Source organism: Ruditapes philippinarum, unplaced genomic scaffold (assembly GCF_026571515.1).
Source record: "Ruditapes philippinarum isolate M1 unplaced genomic scaffold, ASM2657151v2 ctg4544_1_1_1_1, whole genome shotgun sequence".
Classification (NCBI taxonomy): Eukaryota; Metazoa; Mollusca; class Bivalvia; order Venerida; family Veneridae; genus Ruditapes; species Ruditapes philippinarum.
The window spans coordinates 25019-52106 of NW_026861352.1; the positions used below are offsets into that span (position 1 = coordinate 25019).

General features: G+C 31.6%; 1 protein-coding gene and 1 long non-coding RNA gene across 4 annotated transcripts; both read right to left on the bottom strand.

Moving 5' to 3' along the window:
* Positions 1 to 1152: 1152 nt before the first annotated feature.
* LOC132715340 (uncharacterized) lies at positions 1153 to 2151 on the bottom strand. Its single transcript, XR_009623672.1, has 3 exons — positions 1808 to 2151; positions 1514 to 1597; positions 1153 to 1250 (listed from the first exon to the last, which is right to left on the bottom strand). It is a non-coding gene; the product is annotated as an uncharacterized LOC132715340 (long non-coding RNA).
* Positions 2152 to 8254: 6103 nt separating this feature from the next.
* Positions 8255 to 26064, bottom strand: LOC132715341 (1,5-anhydro-D-fructose reductase-like). 3 transcript variants are annotated; one of them, XM_060698329.1, is made up of 10 exons: positions 25878 to 26056; positions 18281 to 18448; positions 16350 to 16466; positions 15912 to 15992; positions 15421 to 15537; positions 15100 to 15206; positions 14612 to 14693; positions 12431 to 12514; positions 11655 to 11737; positions 8255 to 11280 (listed from the first exon to the last, which is right to left on the bottom strand). In XM_060698329.1, the coding sequence occupies exons 1-10, from the start codon at positions 25962 to 25964 to the stop codon at positions 11238 to 11240; spliced, it is 969 nt and encodes a 322-aa protein (XP_060554312.1). In that variant the 5' UTR covers positions 25965 to 26056; the 3' UTR covers positions 8255 to 11237. The 3 variants fall into 3 exon arrangements, with proteins under 3 accessions (XP_060554312.1, XP_060554314.1, XP_060554313.1); XM_060698331.1 differs by lacking the exon at positions 18281 to 18448 and having other exon boundaries at positions 25878 to 26064; XM_060698330.1 differs by lacking the exon at positions 15912 to 15992.
* Positions 26065 to 27088: the final 1024 nt, after the last annotated feature.

Genomic DNA, 27088 nt, shown 5'->3' on the forward strand with positions numbered 1-27088 from the left:
TTATAAAAGTGATTATTGATCTCGTTGTCGTTGTTGTTGACAGCAAAACCAACTAATTGCAACACTGTCTAAATAAATTCATCATCGTGTAATACAGGCATAATATGTATCACAATGAAACAAACGGTAATGATGATAATAAAAACCCACAAAAGACACAAAGAAGAACACAAAGTATAAGAAAAGGTTATAGGATTTAATGTTTTAAAATTAATATAATTATTTGATATTTAGTACATGTATCTAAATTGTCCATTTTGCGAAGAAATAAGGCCGGACTGTTTTATTTAAAATAGAAATTCAACAGGTGACATCCTCACCACCTAAGTTGCGTAGGCAGTTGCTATACTTTTGTTATGTTTTAAAGTATATCACAAGCCTACAATTTCATAACGGTATAGCATGGTAATACTGGAATGCGATAGCCGCCTTATTCATAAATTATTATAATTCAGCAATAAACAAACATTTATCCCATGTTCCATAAAGTAACTATTCATTTTCCATGTAGTTTAATAACATTCAATGAGAAAAGCTATATAGCTATATATATATTAACTAATAAATAATGTTTCTCAAAGAATGTATAAGCGCCGGGTCCAACAGATGGTATTATTCAAGATCCAATCGTCCACTATTCAAAATTCGTAACTAGCATTGATTTTTATTGAGTTTTAGTCCTTTTTGAACTACGAAAAATCTATGTTTAAGTTTTGCTTGTAATCTTATGAAGGTAAATTTGTTTTCATTTTAACATAAATTTGTGTCTTTTGGATGATATTTGGAGGTCACTTTAGAAAGTCTTTAACTCTGGCATAGATTTTGACCTTTCTGATAGAAAATTATGTTCCAAGACTCATAGCTATGTCATGTATTTTTCAATGAAATCTTCTGTTGAGTTAATGCCTGCACTTGTTCACCTGAGTATTTGCAAAGGTTAACAGGGCAAATTACTAGAACACGAAAGCTAATGACCCAGAATTAAAAATAAAAAAAATCTTCATATATTTACACAAATGATATATTATCAATATATATATGTTGTCTTGGTTAAGTTCTGGTTGTTTAAAAGGATCCAAAACATAAAAAGAAACACCATATGTAGCAGTTCTACTTAATATTATTATATATATAAAACACCGGATATGTCACATATATTTTACATCAATGTCCATTCCACCTTATAAACTAGATCTACTCCTCTCCAATACTCCAAACGTAAGTTACAAGGTGATTAACAACAAGGTGACCTGTAAAATACATTACAAATCCTTACTTTATAACTTGCAATACAATACAATCTCTGAAAGAAATAATTCATCTTCTCAAATAAATAATACATAAACATTAAAGGATGCCTTTCATATAAAGTAAGTGGAATCTAGTGGCTTACACTCTTATTAACTAAACCTTAACATAGAAGGTTGAATATTACAATTTACAAATAAAGTTATCACCTGTTAAAAACAATATAGTCACATCATACATGTACAATAACAATAATTTAACTCACCAGTGTATGGCACTGTCCACAATTATAAATAACACCTGCATAAACTCTTTCAACCGCCTCCTCACACTGTGACTATCAGTAAAACTGTAAATTTAGAGGTTATATTAAAACATGTGATAAGATATTGAAGATATCAAGTGATATTTAGATTTGTTAAAGAAAGTAGTCCCGTACCGCCATTTTGATAGTTTCATGTACATAAATTCTATGTATTAAATAAGTTACCAAAAACTCACGATTTAATTAACACTCATTACTGAAAATGGATGTAAACAACAGTAGGTCAAAACATACCTCTATACAATTAATCCATTTGACAATACACTTAACCTTTTCAACAGAAACAAAAATAAAACATCCAAAAGATGTCAAACACATCTAGACCCCTCCAAAAACTTGAACTAAACTCAGCTTAGGCGGAAACGATGCCACGACCAATGAAAATCAAGAATTAAAAATAGAACCATTCAGAACGAGGCTAAAAACTAATATATTTACCAAACACAGAATAACCCTGATAAAACTCAGACCTGTCACATACTCCCCCTCTTTGTAAAATGACGTCCCGTCATAAGTCTGTCAATGTTCAATTGCATATTTCAACACGCAATACCTATATCTCTTGCAGTATTAATATACTAAACGATTTGTACCAATTAGTGCTTTCGTACTCGGACCTGTCACATATATATATTATATATCATGTTTTCTGAAACTAAAGTTTAAATAAATTGGAACATTTTCCGTACCTGAAAAATATCTCCATTTTTGGTCGATTGTCGCCCCAAAGTAATTACTATGGCCCACCCTTATTACAATCCGAATTTCTGCTGAATGAACATACATGCACGTAGTAAATATAGTTCCGTGTGTTCGGTAACAAGTTAGAAAATCCGTACCCACATTCATTACAGGAGGGTTAATATACATTTCGAAATGTATCATGTTATCGAAATTTACAGTAACAATTGGCTTTAATTTGTGCTGTGTACAGAAACTATATGAATGCGAGGCTGAATCACGTGACATGTCAGCCATGTTTTTTAACGTAAACAGCTACTCGACTGAAAGGCTGTTTTAGACTTTTGTTATTTGATATAGATATCAGGAATTTGAAGTAATTGTAAGAATCCTTTAGCAAATTTGACAGCTACCACGATTAAGTAAGAAACACTGTATGAGACTGAGCCAAGCGTGTGATAAATAATTGAATATTTGTTTATTGTTGGTAACGATAATCGCCACACTGACGATTCGCCCAAGGAGTCAGTTCACAGTTTCTGTCGTTTACTTTCGAATTGGCCAGGGTCAAATTTACAAATAAGAGACAGTTTTGAAATTGAAGTGGATATTTGAGGTTTTAAATATATATTTACTATATTTCAATTTTCTGTGGCTAGTATTGTGTTTCAGTTAATTATCAAAATTGAATTTAGTGGCGCTGACCCTTTTATTTTGAGAGAGTACCTGTCGGCTGCGAATGTGTAGGTTTTGGAGCTAGCCGGTGAATCAGCTCTTCAATTTAAAGGGTATACAGAAGACTTAGACAGTGACAAAAGTAGGTGGATGACTCCCCGTTTCGATGTTATTTTCATATTGTGTATTGTTTAAGAAAAAAAAAACACTTTAGCTTGTGATTTAATTTTTTGACGTTAATCTACTCTTTTTGTCGTTGATTTTCGCGACCAAAACAATGAAAAAGAAAACCAAAGGGCTATGTGCCAGTTAACTAGAAGGTGGACATGTATTTTTGATTGTTTGCTGTGAGAAACATACGTATATATTAAATATTAAATGCATTAATTTCAGGTATGTGATTACAGACTTGTGTGTTAGGTTTTGATTGTGGCACAGCCAGTTGCCCAACTTATGTGACGATTCGCTCTCCCTATAATTTACTATTTTAAAATTCGTTTGGAGTGAAACACATTTATGGTTGTGTTAGTTTGGTTATTTTTTTTCATTTATTTGGTATATCTTTTATATTTTATAGATAACAGATAGAAGTTTAACAAAACTAACTGTACTGTATAATTCTTAAATTAATCTCATGTGTATATTTTTTATCCTTACTTTCAGAGTAATAATTAATAAACTAGATTGATGATGTTAGTAAGTGTGATAATTGTTCTTATTTACACATAGATATTCTTTTCTCAAATTGTTATACATTGTACAATGTATTTTCTATGGTTCTAGCAATTCTTTGAATGCTATTGACCAAGGTATTTGGCGCATGACATTTTAATGACAGATTGATAAAAAACCATTATAGATCCAAAAATTATTGTCTATGTTTACAATACATATCATAAAGAAAAACAGAATCCCTAAAGAACGCCCAAAACGACATAATTGAAAATGTTGCTGGCTCAGTTTGATCGAGTCTGAACGGTCCTGGAAAATGCAAGTTACTGTCCTCGCCCCCTAGCACGTACCGGCTTAAGCAGAATTCAAACATTTTAATTTCATGTCTAATAATTAGAAAAAAGAAGAAAAAATGTTGGGTATATATTAAATGAGACTAGTTATCATGTAAAATTGTAACTGTGTAGGCCGAAGAAGACAAAATTCATGGCTATCCTGTTCAACAAGATCCAGATTAAAACATTTTTGTTAAGGTTGAGGAAACACAGGAACAACATGTTTTAGTGGTTAAATCTGTATGTAAAACTGGGGCCATACATGTAGTATGTTTGTCAAAGAGGAGGTGTCTGATACTTTTAGGCTTCAGTTCTCACACTGACACTGACTGGGTTCAAATATTGTGCCAAACTCAGTTTTCATAGTCTAAAAAATATCTAAACCAAAGTTTTTGAAAATCGGAGAAAAAAAATAAACAGGATCTTGTTGAACAGTATCATTTTTGTTTAGTTCCCTTTTCTTTAGGACACACACATTGTATTCCTTGGGAACCATACGCCACTTTTCATGGAATGACATAAATGTGTCACATTGAAGGTTCTATGATCTCTGCCATATGAATACACCTTCTAATGTTTCTTATTTCAAGATTTTACCATTACATGATTAAAAGTTGAAGACTGCTTAACCTGGTGTGCTATGGGGCGTTGACAGTAGCATGCACTTTCCAGTACTGTAAATGAGCAGGCTCAAACAAACTGAGCCTGCAGCATTTTCAATATTGCTGTTTTGGACTTTCTTCAAGGATTCTGTTTCTCTTTATGTACAAAGAAAGCTAGTATTATGCTTTAAATGTGCAAATAATGAGACCACTAGGGTCAAACACACATGCAAACAACTAGATTTTATTTATTTTGTAATGATCTTGTGCTCAATCATTGGCACTCAGTCATATTCGCCTGTATTTAAAGAAAGATTCTACAACTAGATTTCTTTAGAATGTAATTCCTTTTCCAAAAATTTTCTCTCGTAATCCGTGGTTCTACATTTTGCTCTATGCTAGTGCATGCAAAAATGAAAGCTAGTAAATAGACTGTGCATCATATAACACTTTGTTTACATGATGATTAGGGGATTTGTAATAATTGTCGAAAAATTGTTGATCTTACAGATCTTTATAAGAAAAATTAAAATGATAACATGGTATTTTACTGATTAATTTCACAAATATTAATTGTATATTATAAACTTGATTGATAATCAGTGATATTGTCTGAATGGTTAAAGTCATCATTTAATTGGCTTCTGTTTTGTGCGTTTACCTGTTTCGTTTATACATGTAGCTGATTTGACTAAGCCAAATAATAATAGAAATAGGCTCCGTCCGTCTGTCCACCCCTTTGTCTGTCCGTCACACTTTCGTGTTCGGTCCATAACTTTATCATTTATCAAAGCAATTTGAAATAACTTCGCACAAATGTTTGTTATTATAAGACGATGTGTCATGCGCAACAATCACATACCCCTACCTCCAGGGTCAAGGTCGCACTCGCTCATTCAAGGTCAACATTGTCTATTTGAGCGTATATATGGGAGAATTTCTTATATAGATTACCTGGGGAACTTAAATCAGAAAGATAATAAAGAAATATACTCAGAAATACATTGAAAATCGTATTTTTGTGTTATTCTTATTCTATTCTTCCCGATATGAATCAAAAAGGTTGTAACGCTTTTCAATTTTGGGACATTTTCACTATTAGATAAATCATTCTGGGAAAACGAAGCGAGCGCATGATCTAAAATTTTGCATATAAGTTTTTTTTTTGCCTAAGTCGACATCAAATAGAATATTATTCTTGAAAAATTATTTCCAATCCCGTCATGTCAAAAACCTTAGTGGAGTCCCTTTAAGTAATTCAAATATGACCTTGACCTTAGATGACTGACCATTAAGGTCAAATACTGAATTTACCTGAGTGTCATATCGTTAATCTTTATTTTATTTGTTTTGTGTTCGCATATATATAAAAAGAATTCCTTGAAAAATATTTCCTCATTTTGACCGTAAAAGTACATATAACAACCTCAGAATTCAGCAACAAGAGGCCATTAATGCTAAAGGTAGTAATAAGAGTATGACTCTGAAGTTTACAATATTTATGATTTCTCTTGGGTTACAGAGAGAAAAACTTTTCCTTTAAAGAATTTTTCTATCATTATGAAAGCATAAAATTTTTGTATTCTATTATATTGAAAAATGTATAATTTGCTGTCAAGTTGTGTGTAAATTAATGTGTACAACATTTTACATTATTTTCGGTTCTTAGTAATATATACAATCAGTGTACTGCTGGAAAAAGAACCTTTGGTCAAAAACATTGAAAATCTTAAAGGCAAATAATGCCTAAGAAATTAATAATTTTGTTATTCTTTAGAAAGGTCAAATATGTTGTTCAATAATGTTTTAATAATGTATTTAGAACATTTTAGATGTTTATCAACTGAAAAGAGAAGCAGTGAACACACATTTATGTGTTGTAAAGGTAGCAAAATGTGAGCAAAATATTATTTTGACTTCCATAAAAAAACTAAATTACTACATGTATGATTATACCAATTGCCAAAGGGAAAAGGACCCACAGATAGTTTATCAACATGGTCAATGAGTAACTTTTTAGAACTGCAACAAGATAAGTAAAAGGAAAATTTGAAAAAATAAAAATGAAAGGTTTTCTAAGGCGTAATTGACCTTTAAAAGACTTAGTCTATTATTCATATAATGCATGGTGTAACACAGTTATCATCTGTGCAGACAAAATTGTGGTTAAATGATATAAATTGCTTGTTTTAATACTGATAACTTGTGCATGATATTTAATATATAAGACATTAAATTTTGTTTTGCTTTTTTTTTCAGATGACTTCTGTCATGTTACTGTTTGATAACAAAGAATGTACAGTAGGTTCAGACAAGTAATATATACAGGACAAGATAGCTCATACCGTCTGTTTGTTATAACAGCAAAACGTGATGAAGTTTAAGACGTGAAGTCTTCATGATGATAATGATGATGAGAGGTGATTCTAATTATAGATTCTTTGCAATTTTCTGTAAGGAAGAAGTTTCTGTTGCAGAGAAAAAAATACATTTTGTTCTTATTTCAATAATACATTTAGGTCTGTTGTTTATTGCATGCACAGTAAAAGTCTTTCCTTATAATAAGGTTCTAAGGTAATAACTAATCCCTCAGTAATTAATGAGAGTCGTCAAACTTTTAAAACATGTTTACTGTAATTACTTGATAAAATGTTGTGCATCAGGATTTTACTTTCTAATGTTCGACTGATATTATTGTGGGTCTTTGCTAATTCAAAATCATAACTAAGTATTTAAAATCTTATATCATTTATTAAAAGATAGAGAAAAACAGAATCCCTGGAGAAAGTCCAACACAACATAATTGAAAATGTTGCAGGCTCGGTTTGATTGAGCCTGTTCATGGACGGTACTGGAAAGTGCAAGTTACCGTCCACGCCCCCTAGCACCGGCTTAAGCAGAATTCAACATTTAACACGGAAATGGTGAAATTTTGAATTTAGAAACATCCGCAGATGTTTTCATATAGCGGTTAAGTCTCCATTCCAGAATTAGATAAATTCATTGTAGGACTAGGAATAATACAAAAAATATATATAATTGCAAACATGTTATACTAGAAAATAAAAAATTGAAATGTCTGCTAATAGTGAACATGCATTCAAAAGTTAAAATTGTGAATCATTTTTTCGGAAAATAATAACAGATTATGCCCTGTTTCTAGTTTTTTTTATTTCAAAAATGTTGCTGTTTAATTCTTTTACTTAACCTTGCTCATACTTTGCAGTAAGATGTTGCCCAGACTTTTCAGTTTAATCATATTTTATTATTGCTTTATCATTTTATACAAAAACAGATACATTGTCACATGCAAACAAACTATAAAATAATAAAGAATAAATTTCAGTTCAGTTTATTCAGCAAATCGGCATAATAACATGCCTTTGGCCAATTTAACATTTGCAAAGTGAAGAATATGGCCAAGACAACATAAACATATAAAACAGTACATAATACAGTGCTAGTACATAATAAATATACATATAACCTACACAAATTGTCACAAATATACAGTATAGTGAAGTGTATTTATATAATGCTAATTAAGAAGCAGCTTCTACATCGACAAATCTTTTCCTTATTTGAAATGCTTCATACAAATATTTGGCAGTTTTATATAACTTATTCTTACTCTTACAGGACATACTGTTTGAAAATTTTTGCCTACTAGGCCATGAACAATTACCTAAATATTTTGTTCTTATTTCAGAATATGGCACGTTAACAAAAAGTGATATTCCGATTCAACTATATTAGTATTACAAGCTTTACAGATTCGTTCATTTCTATGCATACCTTGATATCTACCAACCTCAATTTCTAAACTATGAGAACTTAATCTAAAGCCTGTCATGCATTTTCTAATTTTATCTATATTAATACATTCCAAATATTTTTCAAAAACAAAACATTGTTTATACATTCTATAATATTCCAATTTGGACATGTCTTCTATACATTCATGCCATTTTTGTACATATTGATCTCGTAACCTCTGCTTTAAAATAGGTGCAAAGTTGTAATTGACCCAGGAAGTTAAATAAATATAACTACATCCTAAGTCATCTACTAATGTTTTAATCTTAGATGCCCATGAATTATTGTTATTTGTGTTACATTGTTCAATATATAATTTATACATTGGTGAATTTTGATTATTCATTATTTTTAGCCTGTATTGTAATGATCTCTCTTTACTAATAACAGAGTGAGGGTACCTTCCTAGCTCGCTAAAAACCGCAGGATTTGGAGTTTGTTGTTTCACACCTAAAACTATTTTACAAAATTTGATGTGAAGTTTATCTACCTCCTTAAAATCATAAATTCCCCATACATCAGAGCAATACAAAATTATTGGTACAACCATAGAATCAAAAAGAGCTAGTTTAGTTTTAATATCTAAGTTCACTCTATAAAACAATTGTAATAGTGAATTATAAGCCTTGAGAGCTTGATTTGATAAATTTTTAACAGAATTTTTCAAATTACCTGTATAAGTAAAATTTACACCAAGATAAGTAAAATTATCAACAACTTCTACAATTTCATCATTTATTGTCCAAACATAATTACACGGTTGTTTTCTTTTCTCAAAAATACATATTTTTGTTTTTTTAACATTAATCGTAAGACCTCATTTTGTAGAATAATTTTGAACCATGTTTAGTTGTGTTTGAAGACTATCAGGACTAGTGGTAAAAAGAGCTATATCATCAGCAAAAAGTAACATATACATACTCAACATATCTAAATCTTTTTCAGTTAACAGGTTAAAATCAAGACTTTCATGTATATCATTTATGAACAAAATAAAAAGTAACGGGGAGAGTGGTTCCCCTTGCTTTAAGCCCACAGTGACGTCAAACAATTCTGATAGTTTCATGTTTCGGGACAATCTAACACATGATTTAACATTCGTATATATTGACCTAATAATATTAATCATTTTTCAACTTATACCCGTTTTTAAAAGTTTAACCCATAATGCACCCCGAATCACAGTATCAAAAGCTTTTTCATAATCGATAAAAGCACAACATAAAACTTCAGCATACAGAATACCAATTGAGGTATTGTAGTCCACTTTATTTTTTTTTAGCTAAGATGCATTTTATCCATCTAAAGAAAGCATAAGATACAAAAATGAGCAATAATAATTATTTTCCTGACACCAGAATACACTATGGTCATGCAGCAGTTAGAAATGATAATTTCTTTTATAACAGCAGCATTTATAGAAAACAATATTTGGTCTAATATTTAACTTAAAGTAATTGATAATACTCTTGTTTAATTTTCAGCAGCATTTGTAAAGTTAATCAAGTCTGAATATCACACTTTCCTTTGCTTTTGATTTTCTTGTCGCCAGTAACTAGCTTTTTACATATTCGCGTAAGCTTACTATGATAATTCGTAAAAAAAATATAGAAGAAGTATGTCTTTGATTTTACTGGTAACAGATTTATGTCATTGTACACCCTCTCTCAGCTGTAGATAAATTTACGCCATTGTACACAGTTTCTCAGCTGTAGATAGATTTACGCTATTGTACAACCTAATATATTAGTTAAAATATATTTTCATCATTGTACATCCATTATCACCTGTACATAGATTTACGTCAAATTGTTACGTCAAGGTGTTAGTTTAAGGAGTTAAGCGGGGTAAAGGTTAAACAGGCACTGCATTGCTTCTACCAAGTGACCGTTTCCTCTTTTGAATATCCATTCACACCTTGTTTGGTCGAAAATATTTTTATCATATTATTTAAAATATATTATTTATGTTTTCCCTAGTTTTATATGAAGATTTTATAATATGAATTGTTTTTACTATTTGTATTTATTATAGTAATATCTAAATGATTGGATATTTTTATTACAAGTTGGCAACTTGAACACAATGTTCTTATTTCACATCAGGTGAAGACATGATATAAGGAACTTTTAAACATTTTATTTACTTTTTATTTACATATGCGACAGATAATAAAGAATATTATTTTTTCTCATATGATAAAATCAATATTCCATTCAGATTACTTTCACTTTTAACATAATGCCATTGGTTTTGGACTCAACTTATCGTCTACTAATGACCACTTCAGAATATTAAGAAAACAAAAACAACATTCCTACATTTTGGATAGATATTTGCACGCAATTCATCATTTAATTATGGTTCTCGTGTGAACTAATTTTATTGCAAAATTCATCATACATGCTGAAGTGTAAAACCGGACACGAATAATAACACCATTTACGAATAAGTTAGAAACATTAAATGTTTATATCTTTTAACTTTGATGAATTTATGATGAAATCGATTCATGTATGAAGAAGTTCATATCAGCCGCAACAAAAACACAAAGCTCTACCCCTGCAAAGACATTGACCTTTGAATTGTTGGTTTTGAACTATAAGATTATCATCAACTTAAGCTGGTCATTTGATTCAACTTTTTTGAAATCATAATGTATGCTGATGTTTATCATTGGACACGCAGTTTATTTATCGCACATATACACACAAAAGCTGCTAATATAACAATATTACATATAAAAGCTTTGAATATAACAATAAAACAACCCCTCTTTTCATGGCAGGGCATAACGATAAATATCTTAATCATAATCTTGACCGGCAAATCTTGGTAATATTTATCCTCAGCTGTAAATTTGCCCAATGCCGTAAAGAAAATTTACAAAGGTGCGTCGAACGGATATTCCGGGTGATGTTTCAACCTGAAACCGTGGATAAAATAAAACATTTAAATATGTGAACAACAAGAAACGTTCTGCTTATGAATGATATTTTAGTATCTCTACTTACTCCACTTTTTTAAATACTTATATAAGCGTGTAAAACATTAAAGCTGGAAAAGCCGATCTTTTCTTAAATATATATACGAAAAGCTTGTAGAAATAATAGATTGTTGCGTCAACTATGCTGCATTATACGAAGTATTCAATTCCAACCTTTAATGCGCGTTTCCCCTACTCATTCTGTCTTTTTTCTTTTTTACGACAAATATGGCACTTGTACTTTGATTATGAAAATGTTTGCATTACTATAATTGGGCAGTTGCTTAAATGTAAAGGTATACATTGCTACATACCTTATCACTTTGTATACTCTTTTATTTTTATTTAAAGATTTTATCCTCTGCATTTCTTCTTCTGACAACTCGAAGTCAAACACCTTGAATATTGTTTAAATGCTTAATCAAAGCGACAGTTGGTAATTTATATGGTCATTCTATACACTTGATTTTACTTTATCTATCTATATATCAATCAATATATGTACACATTCTATTAAAGTTTGTCATATTGCATTCTCCACCGAATCCCTAAGACAACTTAGACAAAGCGAAACACAAAGACAACGTTCATCAAATATTATATGCACAAGTCAACAGCAACCATGCACATAAAATCTAAGCTCATATATTTACTGTTGTTAATATATATCTCCCGCTAATTCAGCGTGTCCAAGTCGATGGAGGAAGGGAACAGACACTGAATGCCATTTCTTTTCTAGGTTGCAATCAACCACAACCCAATACTCAAATCTTTATATTTGGGACTACCAAGATAGTACATTAACTTACTTAAATGCACTCAAGAAGTGTTCTTATTTCAAAATGTTTGTTTGCAACTTAACAGACACAGGGTATGAAAAGAAATACAAAAATGCCAACTGGAAACTCGGTATTCTGTTTTTTATCAATGTATCAAAATGCATACTGATTACACTTTTGTTCATTAGTTATAAATGTATGAAAAACATTATAAACAAAACGTAGACCATGTTCGAAATATTGTTTTCAGCCCATTCTGTAAAGTGCATGTGTATAGCGAGATTTTACACAAAAATTAAAAATGTTCTTACATTTATATTTTCTTTGATTCTAGATGGGGTGACACTTTTGGGAATCACGACAGTTCCGTACTGTATTAGAAACCGAAGAATAATCTGTGAAAAAAAGAAAACGAAAGTTTAAATTAACACACCATTCATTATAACTGTATATTGTTTTAAATAAAAATGAGCCACTCTGAGTAAAGGAATGTTATTCAAACATAAAGCATCATTTCAAGGTAATATTTTATCAACAGAAATGTTCATTCTGGTCTGCTCAAATCCTTGTCGGTTACATCTTATTATTTTAAAGTGACATTTGTAAGTGGGAAAGTAAAGACAATTGTTTGCAATTTTCTTTGTTCAAATTTAATATATTCTACTTCGCACACATAATTAAAAATTCGTGTGGCACCCAGAAATATCTACGGGATGAGTTCAAAAGAACGTTATATTGTCGAATAATGCAAAACACACGAAGAAATGAAGATCACCGTGTAGACATGTTAGCTTTACATTGATAACACATTCATTAAAACTTCGTTCATTTAATCTGTTTTTTATAGCTCGTTATGCATTGTCGACTCTTATACTGTTATATAAGAGTATGCCATTGAAATACGGTTTTATATTTAAATCGTTGTCTCCTTGACACAGGGTGTAAAAGCATTTTTGATGAAATCTGTTCTATATAGAGACAAAATGAAATGTCTTTTTCAAATTCAAATGTATGTTAATTTCAACTAAAGATGCATCCCATGCCCGTTGGCTAAAAACAGCAATGTCTGTCAAGATGGTTGCTTAGCTGAAAGAAATTGTTTATATCGACGGAAGATATAGCACAAGGCAAAAAGCTTGTGTCGTTGGCATCTCATAAGGAGTAGCTCATGCCATTCTCAAACGTTATTTGAAAGTAAGAAAGATCTTTGCTAGATTGTTTCCCTATTCGCTAAGTTGTTGCTTAAACAATTACTAAATTACCATTCAAGGGTCTTTTAGAGATATCATCACAGACGACGAAACATGATTCATTCTTATGAGCAAAAAGGAAAATACCAAAACAATATTTGGGCTACAATGTCTGACAAAAGACCATGCTTTGCAAAAAGGGACCATCAGTATAAAAAGATAATGTATGCCGCCATTTTCTTTACAACCTTTTGTCCCGCCATTCAGGTTGCTGGTCCTGAAGGGAAATATATTACTAGACTTTTTTCAAAAGTTTTTCGAACACTAAACAAATACTGTCGAAAACAAAGAACAGTTACAAGTTTGGCCAATGTCAGATTGCTGCGTGACAAAGCGTCATATATGAAAACTCTGTAAAGCAGAAATAAGTTTTTTTTCTTCTTCGTCCTCCGCATTCAACTGACCTTGCCCCTTATGACTTCTTTTTGTTTGAAAAGCTAACAAAATACATATAGTGTCGAAAAAAAGTTCATTGCAAACATCTGGGTACTGCAGTATTCCAGTGCCTTCATAGTACATGTGTATACCTAAATTGACTTTGAAAATGCCTTCATTTCAGCTTGGATCCTGAGACTGAAAATTTATATATCTGTTGGAGATGAATACATTTTTTTCTAAAAATCATTGAAACCTGTAAAGAATCGAATTTTACGTCCTTATATGGATTAATATTTGATCACTTCTTATAAATGTTCTTTGTATATCGTTCACTTGATAAAAATGTGGAATGATTTGTGACACATATGACAACAATAACTAAAGAATTGTATATGGATTTTGTTGATTAGTGTGAAATACATGATCCGATAATACAAGTCTATTGTTCTTGAACAAAATATCATTCTCCATCAAATGAATGTTCAAATCAAATCACATAGAATTTTTCAACATTTTTTCAAGTCATATTTTATAAGAATATCCAGACAATGTATATCTATTGGTCTATCCGAATTTGAGAACATTGTGGGAAATGTGCTTTTGAAGACCAATGCTATTTAATTTGACAACGAAAAATTAGATAGTCACATAAAATTAAAACGAATTTTATATACAGATTGTATGATAGTACGAATTTTAAAACCAAACAAAAAGTGTAACTTTGCAATATCATTTTATTTATCAAATATTTGTATTTATTCAGGTGTATTCAATGTAAAGTATTCAAATATAATATTTTTGGCTGACACATATGTGAATGCTTTAGCTTTCTGTCAATAAAATGCATTTATATTTTAAGTTTACCTGTGCTACAGATTTCTCTTTTCCTTTGGCCATTTCCATGAGGACAGGATCTTCAAGAGGACCTTTTTCTCCCGCTAATCTCCTGAAAAATTAAGAGAGGCAACGAAAAAATATCTTATTATGAACATCATACCTGGTGGCAGAATTAATTTACGAAAGCTACCATGGATGTTGAATTACGTGTATAACAAAAGAAAGAGTGCATAACTTGCGGTCAATTGAAGACAGTCGAATCCCCGATTTCGCTTGAAATAATCCAAAGATAAGCACATTCTACCGGTTAAGTTAGGGAGAAGTCAAGGTCATATTTCATTACCTGTATATCTTTATGAACTCTTGCAGAATGTTGTTTCAGATTATACAGATTGTAGCTAATGGAATGAAGATGATTCGGTATTTCTTATAGTAAGTTGACATATTGCATACACATATTGTATGATTTAAAACAAATTTGTTATTTGTTAGTCAGTATTAACATATTATCTTACACTGGATGTGAAGGGCAACCTAGTGGACTGAAAGATGTGACAGTCATTCCCCTGCCTAAACAAAACTTAACCAAACGCTCGTTGAGGAAATAAGGTGAGACCTCAATCTGAAAATTGAAGACAATGTCATACAAACTTATTGAAGGATATAAATTCTAAATCATTTTGTATCATTAAAAAATTTTGCTTTAAAATTCTAGAAAGTTAGACATGGAAATAATAGGTAACATGGAAACCTTTAAGGATATTCAAGAGTACCATTTTTGAACTAGCAAATCATTAAAAAGATAAAGATAATATATATGTAATTCTTTTTCTGACCTGAATGTTGGACGGCTGTATGGTGCAGCAGTCAAAAATTCTATTCGTTTGATCAATGGTGAAGTTTGATAATCCAATATTTTTTGTTAATCCTAACTGATGACATCTTTCCATCTCCTATAATAAGAATTGTTTGTTTATATAAACTATTTTTTTTCAATTCATATCAAATTGGTAATCAACTGCGTTCTGAACGTCTTATGTCTTTTTTGTCTTTTTTTCTCTTTTTCTATCAAGTTAATGTGACGAAAAGACGAAAAGAATAGGCACTTTTACACTTGTTGAAATAACGTACCTTCATATGAGAAATGTTGCGTATCCTAGGTTGTTTATTTTTTTATTGACCAAATGAATCAAAATTTGTTTAAATATTTGCAATAACATATGCACTAGCGGTTTCGAATAAGTATGTTCGTATAAAGATTATACTTGAGGATGATACGTTACAAAATGTTCAAAGAAAAATTGGTAAGATTGAATGATGTATTTACTTTCCAAACATCTTCTAGTGGGTAGTTTTCAAATTCCTTCGTGTCTATTGAAAAGAGAACTTCTCCGCTGAAACCCTGGTCCTTATTTTGAAAGGAAATGAAACAACATTAAATTTAAACAAATACTTTGCTCATGCAATTCTTTGCGTGAAAAATGTATTATACTTGTATCTGAAACAAGTTTAAAAAATGTCCCCAAAATGGAATTGCTTATATTTACATATACATATGTATTTACAGATATTTAAAATTAATTAACAGTTAGTTTTCAAAAACTCCTCTGTAAACAAAACTTTCTTTTATATTTCACATGTATATTTCAGATTCGTGTTCAGCATAAAATATTCTTCTTTTTTAAATTTCCTTTAACATATACATTTAAGATACATGTCCGCCGTTTTGCAAAATATCAAAGAATTAACTAATAGATTCACGAACTTTTTCTCCCGTTGGACAATGCATAAGGAACATGTCAACATAGTTTGTTCGTAGTTGCTTCAACGACTCCATCAATTCCCCCATCACGAGCTTCGGGTTGTGATGCGTATTCCATAACTGTAAAAGAAATATTGACAAAACTTCTTCAACACATTACTCAGTATAAAAAATAGAAAATACAAGCAATTATCATAGTATTGCAAGCAATCCATAAGTCCCCTACCGGTTAAACCCCATCAACATTCTGAAGGGCCATTGGCCATTCACTAATGTTTCCATTTTTCTCTATTTTAAGTAAATTTGTTGGAAAAGTTCTTTAAAAGTGATCACAGGAAACAGTTTTTATGAACAGACAGACAGACGGACTGAATGACACGCTAAAGTTAATATTTGAAACGTCCCTAATACCAAAATATAACATTTTAAAAGCAAAATTCTTAAAGAGGAATTAACTCTTGAATTAAAGATGCAATGTCATAAAAAAAATTCAGCTCTTTTTGACTAATCACAAATATTGTTATATTTGCCATGTTTTAAGCCTATTTGTTGCCAAGGCAACCAATATTTTTTCAAAATAGGAAGAAAAGATAAGCAGGCATAATCTCCAGACTGCCATCTACCCATATGTCAAGTTTCATAAAAATATTTCCAGTATTTTTTGAGTTATCACTGGATTCAGTTAATGTGTAAAATTTGCCATATTTTCAGTCTATATGTTGCCATAGCAACCAGAATTTTCAACATAGAAAGAAAAGAAAAAGACGTGCATAATCTCCAGACTGCCATCTACCTATATTACAAGTTTCATAAAAATAGTTCTATTACTTTTTGCGTTAACACTGGATCCAGTTTATGTGTAAAAATTGCCATATTTTCAGTCTATTTGTTGCCATAGCAACCAGAATTTTCAACATAGGAAGAAAAGAAAAAGACATGCATAATCTCCAGACTGCCATCTACCCATATTTCAAGTTTCATAAAAATATTTCCAGTACTTTTTTTGTTATCACTGAATCCAGTTTATGTGTAAAATTTGCCATATTTTCAGTCTATTTGTTGCCATAGCAACCAGAATTTTCAACTTAGGAAGAAAAGAAAAAGACGTGCATAATCTCCAATCAGTACTGCCATCTATCCATATATCAAGTTTCATAAAAATATTTTCAGTACTTTTTCAAGTTATCGCGGGATCCAGTTTTGTGGACGGACAGACAGACAGACAGACAGACAGACGGACGGAGGGTAAACCTAAAGTCTCCTCCGGTAAACCGGTAGGGGACTAAAAACATTTTTATACAGAATTTCCAAAAAACACTACGGTATACCATTTAGACTTTGTAGTATATACAAGTACGTGTTGTTGTTAACTTTCCGTTGAATATTAATTTATGAAACTCATTTTAATTTATTTACTTTTAATATTTCAAACAAATAACTGGATTAGTTTGAAATTAAAAAAAACTGAATTAATTTGAAATTTTTATGAACGTTAAATGCTTTTTATATCACATATTTTCTAAACCTTCGTCAGCATGGTTGTAAACCGGAAAATAACGTCAGTGCGCGATAAGAAAAGGACAACCGAAAGATAATTGTCTTCGCTATATGCCTAGGTAAGTTTGAAACAATCATTCGGTAAGATAGAAGACTGAGTAATCTTAACTCTAGGTCGGAAACTGGACTCTTTGTAACGGCCGTATGAACACTTGAATTCAGTTTAAGTCGGTGCTAGGGGGCGTGGACGGTAGTTTGCAGTTGACAGTGAACAGGCTCAATCAAACCGAGCCTGAATATATTTTTTTTAATTTTGCCATTTGGGCTTTCTAAAGGGATCCCTTTTTCTATTTACTCGAAAATTGGTCAGTTTTGTGTTTCCTTGTTCTGTACCTATATCATTTATGGATTCCCATGCAATTTAAAATTAATCAAACCTTGGTAGTAATGAAAACATCTTTCCGCTCAATGACACCTTCGTTTATTTTCTTTTCCAACATTCTTCCAACTACTGCTTGCGTTCCATAAGCCCATGCACAATCGAAATGGCGATATCCAGCATCGATGGCAAGACCTACAGCGGCTTCCGTTTCATCTGAGCTTCCCTTAAAAAGAAAATAAATCGAAATATACCTGATCGTCTTTGTTTACAATTGTTACTTAAATAAAATCTTAGATTTGACTGACTTTTACATAAACATTGTGTAAGTGGCACTTTACATGATATTACTTCATGTTGTTGATATTATTTTTCTCTTTGAATATTGGTTAATGAATTTAATTTGCATTTATTTGGGTATACATTAATTAACTTGACTTTCAATGAATGTGGAATAATGAAACATGAAAGAAGAATAAAACTTAAACCTATGTTCACAATCGCATTGTTAGCCTGTACATACATGTAATTTCGTCGAATATAGCCCCTTAAGTGAGTTTTATCCGTCGTGCTTTAATAGATAAAGCCCCCCGATAGCTTTTTAGTTATCTATTATTATCATTTCAAATAACTTGCATGTTTTAAAGGTGATATATTACTGCGACAAGTAAGGCTACCCTTGACTGAATGACAAACAAATTCTATAACAATTTTAGCCTCTAGTCAAAATTCCATCTTGGGCGTCACTTAATTTCAAAACATGATTATTCGGTTACCCACGGTATATATTCCATACATACTGCATACATACTGCATAATGCACGGTATATATTTCGTACATACCTCATTATGTAGTTTGTATGGAATATATACCGAGGGTAATCGACGATGTTTTTATTCTAACACTCCTGGTGATTTTGTCACTATACACAAAGAAAAAAATATCGGTGTTTAAAAGGCACTGGATATGAAATACATGTATTTAGAGCTTTTATTTTTTCTCCCTCCGATAAGATAATTTAGAGCAACAATATTAACGCATTTTTATTGATATTTTCCGTTACTTTTATGTTTTCTTTTCATTATGATGCTAAAACAAGTTACAACATCTCAAAATCACTAATGCCACATTTTTTTACCAATATCAATTAAGGAAACGTAATCAAGAATAATCCGTCTCCAAGTCGTAAACAGCTAATGACGCCATCCTAAGTATCCATAAATGTGCTAGAATGACGTCATTTTAAACTTACATCGATGAGGTTTGATCAATGATTATTCGAGCGCTGATCAATATAAACACATTGTGAGTTTGTGACACTACAAGTAAGTTTAATTTGTTGAGAACTTGATAAAAAACAATTATTTTGAATAATCGATTGAAACAGTTTTTCGTTTAATAACTTTTATACCTTATACATTTTAGCGACTGTCGGTTACGAAATAGAAAAGCATTATACGAAAATAAGCAGTTGAAGAAATATCCGATTGAAAAATTAGGGTTAGTGATCTCGCTTATTTTGCCTTGTTTTAAGCGAAATAATTATGATCTGAGCGGTATTTATCGAAAAAATTAAAAACCATTCATGGTATATTCCTACGCATCAAAACTCCTAGTGGTGTTAAATAGCGATGAACAGCGATGCAACCAATATTATTTCTTAAACAGCAGTCCAAGTGGAGGAGCCGTATACTGGAGCCGATATATCTTTAAGATATTTATTGATAACAGTTTTTTAAGAGGAGTTCTCAGAAAAAGCATTAAACCCGCTACTGTCAAAATAGAGAAAATAAGAACCCCTACAGAAAGCCCAACACGGCAAAAATGAAAATGTTGCAGGCTCGGTTTGATTGAGTCTGTTCATGGACGGTACTGTCAAGTGCAAATTACCATCCACGCTCTCTAGCACCGGCTTAAGCAGAGTTCAACATTTAAACATGAAATGGTATAACTTTAATTTAGAAGCATTCGCAGATGTGTTCATACGGCGGTTAAGTCGTCATTCATTCCTAATATCCAACAGAGATTTTAAGATAAAACATGTCGACTTTGGAGAGATTGGTTTTAACAGATTAATAATGGGAAATGTGCAGTCAAAACTGTTTACCAATGAAATAGATAAAGTACGTTGTTTGCTTTGACTTTACTGACTGGGCATTTTTACCTTTAAATAGACCATATGGTAAATAAACTTACGACTGAACGGATTGAACTATGCATGTAACGGAAAGGAAGAAATATCTAAAAAGAAAGAAAACTGACATAAAATTCTTTATCAATTGACAACACACATTATCATATAATGAACATAACAAAACAGAAAAAAGCTAAATAGCGTAAACAATACATGTGTCTTGTTAATACAACATCAAATTATATTCATAATGCCCATAATAATTTGTTTTCACTAATAATTGAAATATGGTAAACAAGATCGACAAGGAAGCCGGCGTTCAATGAACGCAACCCCCACAAGACCCAGCAACAAGGACCATCGGTCAGGAGCCTTGGAGGACCCAAAACAAAACAGGACAGGTCATTTTAACTGATGACTTATGTATTATTTTCAAAAAATATTAATTTCCGCCATTTTGGTATCATTTGAAAGCGGGTGCCTTTAGGATAGTATTGTTTACACAAAAATAAGAACTAAGAGCTAAATTAGAAAAATATACTTTTTATTGCATTACATATTGACCCACTCTCGTAGTACGTTGAATTTTGCCAGAAACCAATAGGTTCAACCTTGATTAAAAAGATACATTATTTATTTTGGAGCACGCATTTCGCCCATTTCGCAAATTAATCATAGACTCGTTTCAGAGTTCACCATAAACTTCAACATATAATTTTGTATCATTTACTTAAAATTTCATTAAAAAGAAATGTTTATTTCACGGGGGAGGAAGTGTTACACGAGGGATGGAGTTCTTATAATAACTTGTTAAGGAGTTATTGTGATAACTGTCACAAGTGGAAAATTGTGGAGCATGTTAATACATATATCTGGTTTTCAGTCATTTCCAACAAAAAGAGTTATAAACACCTTTTTCTATCCAAGGTGGCGGCGTTTGTTTACATTTTGTAGGATACGACGCAGTTTTGATTCCCAGCCCTGAAGTTATAGAAAGAGCATCGAAACACAGGCTTTCTGACATAGCCAAGTATTAATCAGATTGCCGAGTGTTTTGATGTTCTTCCTATTTTGTATCATAGGCAAAAAATAAAAACATAATGCAACCCCAGAAAGAACGAGCATCTGAATATGACATTTCTGTCGTTATCTCTTTCCCTGTCGTCATATTAAGTCAATCAATGCGCATGCACTGGAGTTGGGGTAACTACCAGGCGTGTTCATAGGACAATATCTCGCTTTTGACCATGTTGCACGATCTATGTACATGTATCGCATAGATGGTTGTGTATAAAGTACTTGTGTAAATCATTTTAGTCTAGTTTTGACAAAAGCTCGATAAACGCTATCTACTTTTGTATACTAAAGCTAAAATGGTTGGGAAAAATTCTCCTTTCACTGACCAAAATCTGGCCTAAATCAAGAACCGCTGTTTTCTTGGTATACAAACGAATGACATTTAATGGAATATGTCGTGATTATGGGAACAATGAACTTTCTTTTTAATCTGTCACACCTTGGTGTAAGAAATTTATAAGTTGTGTGGATTCAGTAAAAGATCCACTTCATGCACGTTGTCCGAAAACTGCAACTTCGCCAAAAATGGTTGAAAAGCTTATTCAACCTGAGTGAGTGCGTGTACCTAAATCAAAAACAACACTAAGAAAGTAATAGTTGGCTTATTTTATATCGAGATCTTACTTACGCCTTAATTTTTATTAACCTATAATTCATAACTGCAAATATTCATTTCCGGACAGTTAACAATTATGTTTGTCGCCTATCGGTACAATCCCCGCTTATTGATCACATGAGCATCAATTACCTAAATTAGACATATCTTACTCACGTGTCCGGTGACAGTTTACTTATCATAATTAATATCCGCCCATTAACTAGCAATGTTTAGTTGAATTCTTAGGACTAATTACCATTTAATTACCGTTATCCTACAGAGTTATGACACTGAATGTAAACTTGGGTACAGTCAAAGCACTGGAGGGGCGAAATAGTTGCTACCCATGTATAACTAATACTATAGAGGTATAATGAAAATTGCGTAATAGTGTCATATTATTGATGTTACGAATACTAAATGTAGACATTGACTATAGATCATTTTTTGTGGGGGGTGGGGGATTGTAACAGGGACTGGAGGAATAATATAATATCAAAGCGTCTTATTCGTGTGATAACGTCCATGATCCCGGGAAAAGCATGTGCATACCGAAAGACACCATGCACGTTAAAGCATTTTTACCTCGTCCGATTAAGGTCGTTGACTTCAAACCACTTGCCCCTCACCGCTGTTGGTTCGAATCCCGACAGGGACTTTGGATTCTTTCATGTGAGGAAGCTATCCAGCTAGCTTACGGAACGTCGATGGTTCTACTCGGGTGCCCGTTCGTGCCTGAATTAATGCACCTGAGGTCTTCCTCCACCAGTAAAGCTGGAACCTCGCCAAATGACCTATACTGTGTCGGTGTGACGTAAAACCCAAACAAACAAACCTCGTCCGAGGATCTTTTTTATTGATATTTTTTGTTAATAGATTCATTACAATCGGAACTGAAATTTTCATTTAAATACTTTCGCATCGGTCTCAAGTTTAACATAATTTGGTATGAGTACATTGTAATTTGAATATTTCTTAATGAGTCAAGCAGTTTGCCTATAGTATTTATTAGAAAAAAATGACCGATGATATTATTAGAATGTCAGTTGTCTATAGTTTAACAATTTAAAATATGATAGAATATATTTTATTTATAGAAGAAAGATCGTGTTTACTGTTCAGATCGGAATATCTGCCTCTCAGTACCGCCAATGGGCTACTCAGGAACTCGGTGGATTTCGTTAGGTAACCTTATAGGACGGATATTACAGCCCAAGCTACTGCATGTTACAGATGTCATCATTCTGAAATGCACTTACTGTTCTCATATAACAATTGTTTGTCATTGTCGAAATATGAAAAAAATAATACTACTAATTTTAAAAACAGAATTCGCTCTATGCTCACATATGATAACATATACCAGACATTCATAAAGGGATACAAATTTTAGTGGATAATTAGATTAATATCCATAGAGTTAATTCTTAATTAATGAATAATGAAGGGAACTTTTGGTTAATATATTAACCATTTCGACTATATTGTACAGTGTCTACTGATGATTTGTTTGTTTGTTTGTTAATCCATTTTCCTATAGTTTGCTTTATTTGAAATTATTTTATATCGAAGTTTCTAAAATGTCTTCAGATCAGTTTTGTTCAGCATGCAGGCTACAATTTTTGACGTGACATATTTATTACTCCGCTTAGAGAAATTGTTATAGAAATCTGTTTGCAAAATTTTTCATGACCGCTCCACTACGTTCAAGCTGCTTATAAGTTTTAAAAAGAGGCCCATTATGGCAATGTAACACTTACTTGAGATATATTACTGGAAAAGGTCACATTAAGTTGTGAATTTTTAAGAGGTAAAATTTTGTCCGCTAAGCAATACTACATGCTAAATATCAAAGTCTTGGGCATTGTAATTTTACAAAAGAAACTTAAAATATATTTTACTATGTAACTGTACTAAAACTAAATGACCTTTATAAGAGTTGACTTTTGACTCCAAGGTCATGTCTTATGTTTCTTTTGAAAGGGACTCTACAAAAGTAATATAAACCATGGCTGTGGGTTCAAAAATGGAATACATGTATAGGAAAATACATTTAAGTCTAATGAAACTACAATTCTAAAAGCTTAGATAGATATTCATCATTGGGCATTCTACAAATATTTTCTAAAAATCAGCTGGGGTAAAAAATAACAAACCCAATGTGACCTTATTACTGACTTTAAATCAACACTGAAACATTTAAATTGTGACCTTTTCTGGCACTATATATCAGGTGAGCGAGTCAGGGCCATCAGGCCTTTTTGTTTTCCTATTTTACATTGAAAATACTTATTTTATAAAAGTGATAATATAACTGCATTTTGAGACATATTTGATAAAATGATGCAAAGACATTTCAAACATTATTTTCTATAGCTTTAAATTTTGTGTATCTTTGAATATTGCAAATTTCCAACGTTATTAAATACATATGGTATGTACTCCATTCACTCAGTAACATACTAAAGGACACTTAAGGTAGAACAGAAAAGGTAAATTCTTAAAGTTGGATTTTATTTTAACTGATAAAATATGCAAGAAAACTTTTATATGTATGAAATATTATGAGGGAAAGGAAAGAGAGAAAGTGCAAAATTGACTGTTAAAATATCATGTGGTTTTAAATTGAAGAAATAATGACGAAAGGGATACTTCTAATAAAGAGTTAAGGCATATTATGCTTCAGAAACAAAAAAAAATGCTTCTTTAGATATGGCAAACATGAATTTTGTAATGTTTGAATAATGGTTTTAGAGAAATATTAGATGCTTGTTACCTGACAAAATACAATACATTGTACAATGTATAAATAAATGTGAAATAATTTGTCATAAAAGTAGCAAAATGTGAACAAAGTAGTATTTTGACTTCCATACCAAATACTTATTCACTATGATTGTACTTATTTCCAAAAAGCAACATATGAAAATGATGGTCCCGGTAATTGGCCAATAAGTAACCCCTTGAATACTACAAAAGTATACCAAAATTACAAAGGTTTTGAGAAATAAAATTAAAAATTTTCTGATGCATAGTAATTTATTAATTATGTTAGCTTTCAAAATGATGTGTCTGCTATATCTACCCAGGTGTTAGATGAGCCTTTAAGTGACTTGAATTTCTGTATATAGCGGTTCAACTCTTTACCTTTTTACCCCCTAAACTCTAAAGACAGTGCGGTAACTTGGCAGGTAAGCTATATCAACATTCACAGGTCAGCGCGAAGTCCTTTGATTGACATACGCTTAATACCGATCACATTTGAAATTTAAAAAAATCTCTTAACTACGATGCAACATTTTCATATTGACCCGTGCCTTGTAGGTGCGTATTTGGTACCCGGATAACATTTTTAATAATGGAAGGTCTGTAATACAATGAATTATTACGTTGATAGTATTTTGTATTAGGCATAACAACACATCAAAAATTAACGGAAGTTGTTGGCAAGTGTGAGATACATTATCCGATATTACATATATAATACAATGCTCTCGAAAATATAGTATTATTTATCAGATAGATGTTCATTCTTAAAACTATATAATAATTTACTTTTTAAGCAATAAGGATATCTAAATGATACTTTTCTATTGTTTTTCTGAATACTTAAAATGCATATGAAAAATGTGCCGATTGTAGACCTATACACTTTAAACACAACCGCAATTTTCAGAGTTGTGGCAATTGGGACCACAAGTCACGCGACACAAACATATTCTTCACATTTGCTGTGAAGACTATGGGATATCTTAGACGCAGTTTCTTTTTTTACATTGTTCTAATTTCTAACAATATAGAAAAACAGAAACCAATATATTAACTAATTACATAGTTTTACATACATGTTTTTCGAAGAATGTGTAAGTTCCGAGGCCAACAGATGGAATTATTCCAGATCCAAGCGTTAACTGTCTTGAATGTAAATCCATTATACAAAGTTATTTGTATGTGTTACTGTATGATAAACGCGTGACATCTATGAGCTTGTATGATTCTCACGATGTCAAATGTAAAATGTGTGCGGTACCATGCAGAAGATTGCACGTACAGAATGCACATTAACGTGATTTGTTCGGATATCGTCTTCATTGTTTATCGAGATTCTTATTATCCTAAAGCTACTCTTGTTCGAATACCGGCTACTTTGTTTATTGCGATTCTTATTATCCTAACGCTACTCTTGTTCGAATACCGGCTACTTTGTTTATTGCGATTCTTATTATCCTAAAGCTACTCTTGTTCGAATACCAGCTACCTTGTCTTTTGCAATTCTTATTATCCTAAAGCTACTCTTGTTCGAATATCGGCTTATATGTTTACCAAGATTGTTACAATCCTAAAGCTTCTCTTGTTTTAATAACGGCTTCTTTGTTTATCGATATTCTTACTGTGACAGTTGGTTGTTTTCAATAACAAATAATTCTGAGGGTGTCACAAGATATATATTCTATTGTTTGTAGGTTCGCTTCATTTCAATTGTTGTTACAAAAAGGGTGTCCCACAAATACACAAAAATCATAAAAAAGAAAAATAATAAAAGCAAAATAAAAGAAAAATAAAAGCAAACATAAGCAAACAAAAGCAAATAAATTGTAATCAATTTGATACTTAGATAAATGTTTACTTATGAAGCTATGGCAAGAATTCTTTAATTCAAAATATAAAAAGTCAAAGTCAGCTGAAAAACAGCTGATTCAGAATGGTATATTAAAATGAATTTAACCATAATTTTACATAACCAATTAAAAAGGACAAGGGACAGGACAGGGACAACCTGGGATTTACCTGACTGTAAATATAGATGAGTTCAAATTATGTTAAAGACGGCTGAAGACCACCCTTCTTCAACAATTTCCCTGATCGAAGTAATTATCTTTTGCAAATCTCACCAAACGTGAAAAAATGAGATGTTATTTTTTTGTTAGCCAATGAAACTTGTTAATTTTGACCTTTCACAAAAAGGATAGTGTTTATTAAATTTAGTTATCATGAAATATCATCAGGTATGAAGCTACTAAATTTATTGACTGACAGGTCAGACTAATCTCTTAAT

Coding starts and splice junctions, on each gene's coding strand:
- LOC132715341 (XM_060698329.1), bottom strand. CDS start 25,964: ATGGATTTACATTCAAGACAGTTAACGCTTGGATCTGGAATAATTCCA. Junction 15,538..15,911: donor CACTAGAAGATGTTTGGAAA/GTAAATACATCA, acceptor TTCTTATTATAG/GAGATGGAAAGATGTCATCA. Junction 11,281..11,654: donor AGAGTATACAAAGTGATAAG/GTATGTAGCAAT, acceptor CCACGGTTTCAG/GTTGAAACATCACCCGGAAT.